The sequence below is a fragment of the Poromitra crassiceps genome (assembly GCF_964638095.1).
Source record: "Poromitra crassiceps genome assembly, chromosome: 9".
Classification (NCBI taxonomy): Eukaryota; Metazoa; Chordata; class Actinopteri; order Beryciformes; family Melamphaidae; genus Poromitra; species Poromitra crassiceps.
The window spans coordinates 11,615,403-11,627,236 of NC_139630.1; the positions used below are offsets into that span (position 1 = coordinate 11,615,403).

At 47.7% G+C, this 11,834-nt stretch overlaps 1 protein-coding gene across 1 annotated transcript; it reads left to right on the forward strand.

Moving 5' to 3' along the window:
• Positions 1-651: 651 nt before the first annotated feature.
• LOC310782167 (activator of 90 kDa heat shock protein ATPase homolog 1-like) lies at positions 652-10,897 on the forward strand (the record flags this gene model as incomplete). Its single annotated transcript, XM_083642857.1, has 8 exons — positions 652-731; positions 4,291-4,564; positions 6,192-6,309; positions 8,657-8,745; positions 9,499-9,660; positions 10,213-10,314; positions 10,390-10,441; positions 10,588-10,897. The coding sequence occupies 8 exons, from the start codon at positions 652-654 to the stop codon at positions 10,755-10,757; spliced, it is 1,047 nt and encodes a 348-aa protein (XP_083498983.1). The 3' UTR covers positions 10,758-10,897.
• Between the last annotated feature and the right edge of the window lie 937 nt (positions 10,898-11,834).

Below are 11,834 nucleotides of genomic sequence, written 5' to 3' on the forward strand. Positions count from 1 at the left end.
AGGCCTAACATAAAAATAAAGAGAACAAAAGTATTTTAATGTATGTGTCCGTGTCCAGGGGGGGGGGGGGGGGGGTACGGACCCCACTCACTCACTCACTCACTCACTCACCCCACTTGTGGGTCTCATAGGCAGATGGCAGTTGGGTAGAAGCTGTCCCGTACGGGAGGTTCTGGTGTTGCCAGACATCAGTCTTCTGTTATGTTGGGTTTTAGGCCGTGGCCTAAGAGGCCTATTTCTGCTTCTCTGCATCTCCCATAGGCTTCAATAGAACCGTACTGGCCCCATAGATCGTTGGTATGATGTCATGTCTCTTCCTTCTTTACAGGTTCCTTGTTACCCTACCCCCTGTGGTGTCCGGTGACAGACAGTTCCAGAACGGGACGCTGCTGCCATGTGACGGGCTATACACCTCAGGGTTTAATCTAACTTTAAATCAGAATATCAAACAGTTTAATCTTTCATTCAGAATCTCAGTTTGATCTGAGTTTTTAAGTGTTTTAATTATGCGAGTGTTTCAGCGTTTCTCAGGGAAATAACTTTAGCAGAAAGTTAGCAGCTGCTGCCTCACGCTCTGAAGTCAATTTAGGATCAGTCTGTTCCTGCTGCAGTCTGACAGTGATAGTTGCTGGTTGCTAGCCGTTAGCCAACATGGCTAAATGGGGACAAGGAGACCCACGCTGGATCGTGGAGGAAAGAGCAGATGCAACTAATGTCAACAACTGGCACTGGTGATTATTATTATTTATTATTATTATTAGGGGTCCAAGCACGAAGTGCGTGGATCCCTATTGTATCTGTTCCGTTTATTATTATTATTATTATTATTCCGCCCTAAAACAGCATGCACGTCAAAAACTGTAAGGGCTACAGTAGCCAGACCTTGCACATAGGTTGGAAATGTGCCCCACTACTCAGAGACAAAAAAATTGCCATATTGGCCAGATGGTGGCGCTATAACAGACCCTTTTGCGTATTGACCCATAACTGCTGAACCGTGAGGCGTAGAATCAAAATTCCACATCTGCTGGATTCCCTGGATCAATACGCATCTATCCATATAGACCACGCCCATTTAAGTCTGCTAGATTTTCCGCCATATTGGACTTTCTCAAAAAAAAAAAAAACGAACTCGTCCTAGGCCATTTGCCCGAATAAGCCCAAACTTTTTGTGTGTCATCTCTGGACTTCCCTGATCTAAAATTGTATAAAGAATTTGGATACGTGCAACCGTCTTGAAATGATAAATGTTTAAACTTTTGATAAACAAACTCGTCCTAGGCCATTTGCCCGAATGAGCCCAAACTTTTTCTGTGTCATCTCTGGACTTCCCTGATCTAAAGACTTACAAAGAATTTGGATACGTGAAACCGTCTTGAAATGATAAATGTTTAAACTTTGACACTATGTCATCACCGATGACCGTCTTGTGACATCACTGATGATGTCATCTATGATGTCATCTATGATGTCATCCTTCCTCTACATAACATCGCACACACACACACACACATGCACACACACACACACACACATGCACACACATATACACCTATACACACACACACACACGCCACACACACATACACACACACACACACACACACACACATATACACATACACACACACACACATATACTCACACATATACACACACATATATACACACACACATATACACACTTACACACATATACACTAACACTACTATTACTACTGCTACTACTGCTTGAACCCGGTCAGGTCACCAAATCTCAACCAAACTTTGTGCACTTGTGCACATACCAACTCTGACTAAATGTGCAATTCAGTGTCTATATTATCTGACATACACCCCCCAAGTCACCGGAAGCTTGGACCCCGCATCGCCGCTTGCGGCTATATTTATGATTATTATTATTAATATTATGATTATTATGATTATTATTATTATTATTATCATCATCATCCTATTATTATTGTTTAGTATTATTATTATTATTATTATTATGATTATGATTAATGTTGTTGTGAAAGGGGATATAAATAAACTGTTAGTTAATGCTTGATGAGCATTAATAAGCATTAGTTCATGCCCAATGAACTAACCCTTAGTTCATGCTTAACTCTAACCCTATAACCATTAACTAACCCTTACCCTAACCGTACCTAGGTAACATGAACACCATTAGTGAATTATTACTAGACACATTAGTTAAGTGTTAATTAAGCATTAACTAACCCTTAATTTAGTGACCCTTATTGTAAAGTGTTACCATTATTGTTGGTGTATTTAATCCAAAACCCTGGAGTTGTCTCCAGTAACAGGTTGATCTATTACAGCAAACTAACAGCTTTAATGGAATTAAAGTTAAGGGTTTATTCAGATGTTCACAGAATCTCTGTTACTTAATGGATTGCAGTGTCTTTTGTGCAGGTTTACAGGTTATTAATGAGCTCTTAATGGAAAGTTCCTTTCATTTTCATATTATAAAGTCAGCAGTAAATTAAGGCAGTTTAAAGGCCTTTTCAGTCTCCCTTAACGAACCTGACAGCAGGTCAAACCTCCAGAAGACTCTAGAATGGTGTGTGTGTGTGTGTGTGTGTGTGTGTGTGTGTGTGTGTGTGTGTGTGTGTGTGTGTGTGTGTGTGTGTGTGTGTGTGTGTGTGTGTGTTATTTTGGGACAGCAGTCCACAGTCAGCAGTGAAGCAGATGGGAGATATTTATAAACCTGACTGACTACAGAACAGTTCTCACGTGGAGAATGGTAGAGTTCTATATGTTCAGCCCACACCAGCTCTCAGCCAGACTCAGACCAAGACCAAGATCAAACCCAGACTAGGTCTATCTCCACACTTCATTTAGCTCTGCTACCCACTATCATTCTGGTATAGAGACAGTCCGCATGTCTGGGAATGCCCACAAAATGTTAAACGGCTGGCGCGCGAGCGGGGTAAAACCACCCATATATCTCATGGGCTGACTCACCAAAAGACGGTGCTGTGGCTCTAAACTACAGGTTTGGGGGTTCTAGAGCAGAACACAAGACGTCTGCTCAGATGTGCGTTTACTGCGGTGGTTAAATCCCCGATCGTGTCTGCCTGGGCTGGGCTATCAGCTAAATTCTAACTTTGCTGAATGGATAGAACGGGGTTTTTTTACCCTACCCTGACCACGCCCCCAGCCAGGCTGAGCCAGCTAAACCAGCGTCTATGACGAGACGTGGCCTCAACCTATAGGGGGGGAAACACAGTCTTGTTTGTATTTCCTTAAACCAATCACAATCGTCTTGGGCGGGGCTAAGCTCAGGATGCAGCGACGGTACTCTTGCAAAGTAACGGCTGAGGGGGGGGGGGGAGGGGATTTGTATAGGTGTCTTGGTGGAACGTGTGGGGCCGAGTCCTGGCATTAAAATAGCTACATAAAACAGTAAAAGCCGCATGTCTTATTATGTGATACGACTGATACAAAAAGACAAACAGAACTTGACAGGTGAAGCCTACCTGGACTAGCTCTGGAGGAGGACTTTTTAAAACCAGACCATTTAATATCTGTAGGCTATGTGGCTCTTGCAGAACGTGATCAAACTGATCAAAACCAATGGGTCAGTGTCAGCTAGAGTCAAAAGATGTGCCAAATCAACTCTGAATGACGATGGCGTGTCATAAAACGGATCCAGATCAGGCATGAGGGTCCTATGAGACAGAGTCTGTGTTCCAAGGTGTGTTCGCAAGTTGTTGTGGCCCTGCGACCATTTTCAACATGTAGGCCGCTAGCTTGGAGGTGGTTGTTGTTTTCACGTAGCGACGGAGACCGAAAACAGAGAATTGCATAAAATGTCAAAATGTCCATAGACATTTTGAAAAATCCTTATCTAACGAGTTTTAAGGCTGATCTACTGAATCGTGAGTGGCCATAAAACATTTCACTTGGAGCAGAAACAAAAAATAAAAAGCGGGGGGTGGGTAGGGGGATGGGGGATCGAATTTTCTATAACCCCCCTACCCTGTCTTTATTTTTGGTTTGAAGCCATTTATTAAGCCTGTGCCAAGCTGATGCAGTAGCAGAGTGGAAGGCTTTGCTACCAAAGGAGCTTTTGGTTTTTGGGACAGCGAGAGTAATTACACAGTTCGATCTGAGGTTTTAAGTAGGCTAGATGTGAATATGCGCAGAAGTTTGGATAGATAGGGTGGGGTGTCTCTCACCCCTCTCTTTCTGAGTGTCTCTCACCCCCCTCTCTCTCTCTGACTGTCCCTCACCGCTCTCTCTCTCACACACACATACCTCTCCCTCTGACCTCTCACTCAGGACGGAGCGTGATGTTAGCGGCTGGTCGGAGGAGACTCTGCGGCGCCTCCTGCTGGACGTGGCCGTGTCTGGCGCAGAGGGCGTGTGTCAGGTGACAGAGCTCTGCAAGCTGGAGGGAGAAGCTTCCATCAACAACCGCAAAGGCAAGCTCATCTACTTGTACGAGTGGACCCTGAAGGCCTCATGGCTCGGAACAACCCAGACCGGCATCAAATACAAAGGCAGCCTGGAAGTCCCCAACCTGTCTGACGAGAACGACTCCGACGACCTGGACGTAAGCCCCGCCTCCCTGACGGCTGTGTCCTTTTCTAACCATCATGCAACGGGGCAAGCAAGGCGCTGGACGCTGGTCGAATCTGTGCAGAATTTGCTCATCTCAAACAAGCCTATTACCATCATTATCTAGTCCCCCCAGGATTTCGCAGTTTTGCGATAAAAAATGTGTGATTTTGCAGTGGCTTTTCTCAAAGTTCAAAATCATGTTTTATGTGATTTTTTTTGCGCTAAAATTGCAGGAACTGGCAAAAACTGCAAGTTGAGGAACTTGTTTTGTCATTTTTGCGAGAATTTTGAAAATTTGCAAGCCCCCGCAAATATTGTGGAGATTGGTTGAATTTGCATACATTTTTGCGATCGCGAAATCACAATTTCCTGAAGAGATGGTTATCATTAGATCATTAGCTTTGGCCTTTTCACTGTGAATGTATTACTCACTTTCTATTATGTAGGGCAATGTTTCTCAAATGGGGCTACATGTACCCCTAGGGGTATGTGGAGGTACTACAGGGGGTACATGAGAGAAATAGGAAAATGGAAAACTGTGGGAATAAAAGAATACATTTGCTCAGGAGGCAATAAGTTATATTCTTCAAAAGGTGGGTTATCATTCATTCATTGCATCATATGCTATAGTTTTCTCTTGTCGTTTTCTAAGCAAAAAGTTGTAGTCGGGTAAAGGGGCTACTTGGATTCAGAAATCAGGGAAAGGGGGTACTGAAGGCAAAAAAGTTTGAGAACCACTGATGTAGGGGGTATAGCCTACTATAGTTTATGACATTATGTAGGGCAGTGGTTCTCAAACCTTTTCACAGCAAGGTCCCCTAACCCGATACAAATTAAACCACAGACCCCCATTTCATAAGCTTTTCTCCCAGGGTCCCCATCTGACAAGATTTTAGCTTTACGAAACCCATGACCAAAACAGTCATACATTCTTCTGTCATTGTGTTACTCGTGGATGGAATTAGTGAAAATAAATTATTACCAATTTTGTTGGGGACCCCCTCAAGGACCCCGGGCCCCACTTTGAGAACCACTGATGTAGGGTTTCCGCTTCTTCATTAGGCGCGGACTGCATAATCGGGCACGTCGGGCAAATGCCCGGTGGCCTGGCCTGGCCTGCAAAAAAAAAAAAAAAAAAAGGGTGCCCGCAGTCAGGCCACTCAGTGAACAGCAGGCCAGGCGCCACCTACTGGTTTACTAGTGGTTTTATTACTTTATTCAGGGTTAAAATTGGACTCGGCCCAAATTGGGCTTCAAACGGCCCAAATCTGGCTTCAAACTGCCCAAATTGGGCTTCAAACGGCCCAAATTGGGCTTCAAAACGGCCCAAATCTGGCTTCAAACAACCCAAATTGGGCTTTAAATGGCCCAAATTGGGCTTCAAACGGCCAAAACATTTCGCGCGTCGGCCCGTATTGACCTGGCCTGCTTGGTATCTAATGCCCAGCCTGAATTATGATCCCAGTCCGCCCCTGTAGTCACTATAGTCATCAGAACTGTAATCACTGTAACTGAGCTGTGTGTTTCTGTCAGATCTGTGACAGATCTGTGACAGCTGTGTGTGTCTGTGCGTGTTTCTGTCAGATCTCAGTTTCTCTCTCTCTGTGTGTTTCTGTCAGATCTCAGTGTCTCTGTGTAAGGACCAACCCAACACGCCACTCCTCCAGCTGATGAAGAAAGATGGAGTGCAGAAGGTGCGGAAGGTTCTGGGAGAATACGTCACCCTGCTCAAATCAGGTCTGCTCCTCACACAGTATGCATCAGGTCTGCTCCTCACCCAGCATGCATCAGGTCTGCTCCTCACACAGCAGGCATCAGGTCTGCTCCTCACACAGCAGGCATCAGGTCTGACTGCGCCTCACACAGCATGCATCAGGTCTGCTCCTCACACAGCATGCATCAGGTCTGCTCCTCACACAGCATGCATCAGGTCTGCTCCTCACACAGCATGCATCAGGTCTGCTCCTCACACAGCATGCATCAGGTCTGCTCCTCACACAGCATGCATCAGGTCCTCACCCAGCATGCATCAGGTCTGCTCCTCACCCAGCATGCATCAGGTCTGCGCCTCACACAGCATGCATCAGGTCTGCTCCTCACCCAGCATGCATCAGGTCTGCTCCTCACCCAGCATGCATCAGGTCTGCTCCTCACACAGCAGGCATCAGGTCTGCTCCTCACCCAGCATGCATCAGGTCTGCTCCTCACCCAGCATGCATCAGGTCTGCTCCTCACCCAGTATGCATCAGGTCTGCTCCTCACACAGCATGCATCAGGTCTGCTCCTCACACAGCATGCATCAGGTCTGCTCCTCACCCAGTATGCATCAGGTCTGCTCCTCACACAGCATGCATCAGGTCTGCTCCTCACACAGCATGCATCAGGTCTGCTCCTCACCCAGCATGCATCAGGTCTGCTCCTCACCCAGCATGCATTAGGGTGTGCTCCTCACCCAGCATGCATCAGGTCTGCTCCTCACACAGCATGCATCAGGTCTGCTCCTCACCCAGCATGCATCAGGTCTGCTCCTCACCCAGCATGCATCAGGTCTGCTCCTCACACAGCATGCATCAGGTCTGCTCCTTACACAGCATGCATCAGGTCTGCTCCTCACCCAGCATGCATCAGGTCTGCTCCTTACACAGCAGGCATCAGGTCTGCTCCTCACCCAGCATGCATCAGGTCTGCTCCTCACCCAGCATGCATCAGGTCTGCTCCTCACCCAGCATGCATCAGGTCCTCACCCAGCATGCATCAGGTCTGCTCCTTACCCAGCATGCATTAGGGTGTGCTCCTCACCCAGCATGCATCAGGTCTGCTCCTCACACAGCATGCATCAGGTCTGCTCCTCACACAGCAGGCATCAGGTCTGCTCCTCACACAGCATGCATCAGGTCTGCTCCTCACCCAGCATGCATCAGGTCTGCTCCTCACACAGCATGCATCAGGTCTGCTCCTCACCCAGCATGCATCAGGTCTGCTCCTTACCCAGCATGCATTAGGGTGTGCTCCTCACCCAGCATGCATCAGGTCTGCTCCTCACACAGCATGCATCAGGTCTGCTCCTCACCCAGCATGCATCAGGTCTGCTCCTCACCCAGCATGCATCAGGTCTGCTCCTCACACAGCATGCATCAGGTCTGCTCCTCACACAGCATGCATCAGGTCTGCTCCTCACACAGCATGCATCAGGTCTGCTCCTCACACAGCAGGCATCAGGTCCTCACCCAGCATGCATCAGGTCTGCTCCTCACCCAGCATGCATCGGGTCTGCTCCTTACCCAGCATGCATTAGGGTGTGCTCCTCACCCAGCATGCATCAGGTCTGCTCCTCACACAGCATGCATCAGGACACAGCCAGCACTTCATAATGTTCATAATAAGGATCATATATAGAGTGCCAAAGTCATGCGTTCTTCCAGGTTAGCCATACGAACCAGGGATTTTAATAAATTTACTTGGTCAAACCAAGCGATTCGTATTAAAAACATAAAAAAAAAAAAAAAGCGTGATGTCACTCATTTTTGGATTCACTCATCAATAGGAGTGTGGCCATCACCACCTTGGCATTCTTGTGCACCTCGCATGAGACCAGGGGTTTCCCAGAGCTGCAGCCCCGTCTGCTATTGGTCTGTGATCGGCAAGCTGCATGATCACTGGACAGGTGACCTGTCAGTCATGCCCAAAGAGTATTTGCTATTGTCTATTTTACTCTAAACGGGTGAGTTATATAAAAATCTACCCCCCGTACAGTTGTTATGAAAGCTGAAATTAGCTAGAGAGACCAACCTCCAAGCTGCGGGTGAACAAGGAATGACTCCCTTTTGGAGCCAGCCTCAAGTGGCCATTTGAGGAACTACAGCTTTCAGTATCACTTCCATGGCTTCCTCTGTCAAATCCCGAGCTAGCCCACTTGTTTGACCAAGTAAAACTATTTTTATAAGCATTTTACGAAACTTAGATGGAAAAATGAATGGCGGAAAATGCCTTGGTTCATATGCATAACCCGGAAAAGGGCGTGACTTTGGCACTCTATAGCTGGAGCTTAACATAATGTTGGTTGTGACCTCTGACCTGGTTGCAGAGTTCAGTCAGGGGATGATCCTGCCCACAGCTGACCAGAAGCAGCCTCAGCCGGCCAATCAGAACCAGGCCAAGACCAACAGAACCCAGGTGGGCTATCAGTAAAACCAGGTGGGCTCTCAGTAAAACCAGGTGGGCTATCAGTAAAACCAGGTGGGCTATCAGTAAAACCAGGTGGGCTATCAGTAAAAACCATGTGGGCTATCAGTCAAACCAGGTGGACTATCAGTAAAACCATGTGGGCTCTCAGTAAAACCAGGTGGGCTCTCAGTAAAACCAGGTGGACTGCTGGGCTCTCAGTAAAACCAGGTGGGCTCTCAGTAAAACCAGGTGGACTGCTGGGCTCTCAGTAAAACCAGGTGGACTGCTGGGCTCTCAGTAAAACCAGGTGGACTGCTGGGCTCTCAGTAAAACCAGGTGGACTGCTGGGCTCTCAGTGAAACCAGGTGGGCTCTCAGTAAAACCAGATGGGCTCTCAGTAAAACCATGTGGGCTCTCAGTAAAACCAGGTGGGCTATCAGTAAAACCAGGTGGGCTATCAGTAAAACCGGGTGGGCTCTCAGTAAAACCGGGTGGGCTATCAGTTAAACCGGGTGGGCTCTCAGTAAAACCGGGTGGGCTCTCAGTAAAACCAGGTGGGCTATCAGTTAAACCGGGTGGGCTCTCAGTAAAACCAGGTGGGCCCTCAGTAAAACCAGGTGGGCTTTCAGTAAAACCAGGTGGGCTATCAGTAAAACCAGGTGGGCTATCAGTTAAACCGGGTGGACTAGCAGTAAAACCAGGTGGGCTACCAGTAAAACCAGGTAGTAGACCTTAATCCCTGTGTGTTGGGTTCCTCTACAGATCAGCTCCGCCCCCTGCCGTGTCTCTAGCCCTTCCCCCAGCTCCACTCCCAGCACCGCCTCCAGCTGTACGGGGGTTCGAATCCCAACAAGCAGCTTCTCTCTGAAGGAAACCTTCCTGACGTCGCCCGATGAGCTTTACAAGACCTTCACTAACCAGGAGGTACAGACCAGACACAGACCAAACACAGACTACAGACGGGCGTCTGGGTAGTGTAGCGGTAGATTCCAAGTCTACCAACGCGAGGGGCGCAGGTTCGCATCCTCGTGTTACCTCCGGCTTGGTCGGGCGTCCATACAGGCATGATTGGCTGGTGTCTGCAGGAGGGAAGCTGGAAGCATGGTGCTAGTCTCGGCTCTCTCCAGATCACCAGAGGGTGGAACAGCGACCAGGGCAGCAGAGGGAAAAATTGGCCAAGTACAATTGGGGAGAAAATGGGGGGGGAATCTGGAAGAAAAAAACACAGACCACCGACCAGATACAGCAGTAATAGAGCTTTTTCACAGCAACCGATTTGAGGAGGCAAAGCAGGAAATAAAGCAGGTGTAACCAATACCATTAATGACGCTTCTATTCCATGTAGGTGTTCCAGTCAGGGCCCTCATTAATGTTATTGGTTACACCTGCTTTACCTCCTGCCTTACCACCTCAAAACGGTTGCTGTGAAAAGGGCCTATAGTTCTACTCCTATAGTAATACTAGGTGAATGTGTAGTTTGTGCAGGTGTTCACCCACACGGCGGCGGTGGTGGAGGATCGGCGTGGAGGAAAGTTCCGGCTGCTGGACGGGAACGTGAGCGGAGAGTTCACACAGCTGGTGAGAACCTTCAGAGCACCTTCTGCCTGCCGAGTGAGACTCAGCTGGCTGCTCTAACCTCGCTCTGTTCCTCAGGTTCCTCCAGAGAAGATCGTGATGAGCTGGAGGTTCAAGACCTGGCCGAGCGGTACGTGGTCCCGCCGCACTTCGAGCCGGCCTGGGCTGAGTCCCTCTATGACTCTGACCGCCCAGCTAACTAAGCCAAAAACATTTCTAGGTTCTGTTGAAGCTTGATGACAGAGTGATGTAGATGTTCTTGTGCTTCTCCATCAGAGCATCACGCCACGGTCAGTCTGGACCTGATGGACCTAGGAGGTGAGACGGAGCTGAGGATGGAGTGTCGAGGAGTTCCCTCCGCCGAGGAGGAGCACACTAAGGAGGGCTGGAGGAGATATTACTTTGGAGCCATCAAGCAGACGTTTGGATACGGAGCACAATACTGACATCAAGCAGATGTTTGGATATGGAGCGTGTCTCTACTGACATCAATCAGACATTTGGATATGGAGCGCGACTCCATGCAGCGACACTACTGTATGGAGGATAATGATTAAGGAAACATTTCATTACATTTCAAACGACTCTGTGGGTCCTCCATACTACTGAGACTTTGTCAGACTGACATTTGTTTTCAATGGAAACAAACTGAGAGAGCGCCAACAGATGGAGGCAGTGTTGGGTCATTATATTTACATTATTATTGTTTACTTGAAGAATTAGATGGCCAAGTGCCAGTGTGATGTCAGAGTGAAAACTGAACAGAATAAAAAGTCAAAACAGAAAACATGAGTTAGCGTGTTTCTGTCTCTTAGCTCGTTGCCTAGGGCTTCCAGTCCTTATCCACCGAGGCGAGGACACAGTTTAGAAGATTAGGACGGAGAAATGTTCTCCGACACCTATTCAATCGGTCATCTTCGGCCGGCACGTTCCTTCTTGGATCCATCGGCTTCCTCCTTGGTGATCGTTTGGTAGTTCAGTTGGACATACAACACGACAAAACAATAGAAAGGGGAATTCCCATTGTCCACAACCATCTCACAGCATTTAGCCAGATGCCATAGCCTTTGTCAAAATGGTTCCTTAAGTCGTGTGTTTCTAGTTCCAGCTTAGAGATCTTACAGAGACTGACCTGTTCTTCTTCTTCGACGTTTAATGGCGGTTGGCATCCAAAGTGTTGCATTACCACCAACCACTGTATTCAAACTGAACTGAACTAACTCAGCAGCTTTGTGAATAGGTTTTAAGAGGAAACTTTTTTTGGGCATTTCTGCCTTTATTTAGATAGGACAGTAGGCAGACAGGAAAGGTGGGATGACATGATGCGGCGAGGGACCTCGGGTTGGATTCGAACCCGCGCCGGCCGCACGAAGGACCAAGCCTCCGTGGTATGCGTGCTACCAGGTGAGCCACGAGGACGCACTAGAGCAGTGGTTCTCAACTGGTGTAGCCTCAGGACCCACTATTTTCCTTGTCATGAAGTCGCGACCCAAATTTCGGATTTTTTTTTAAACCACTCAAAT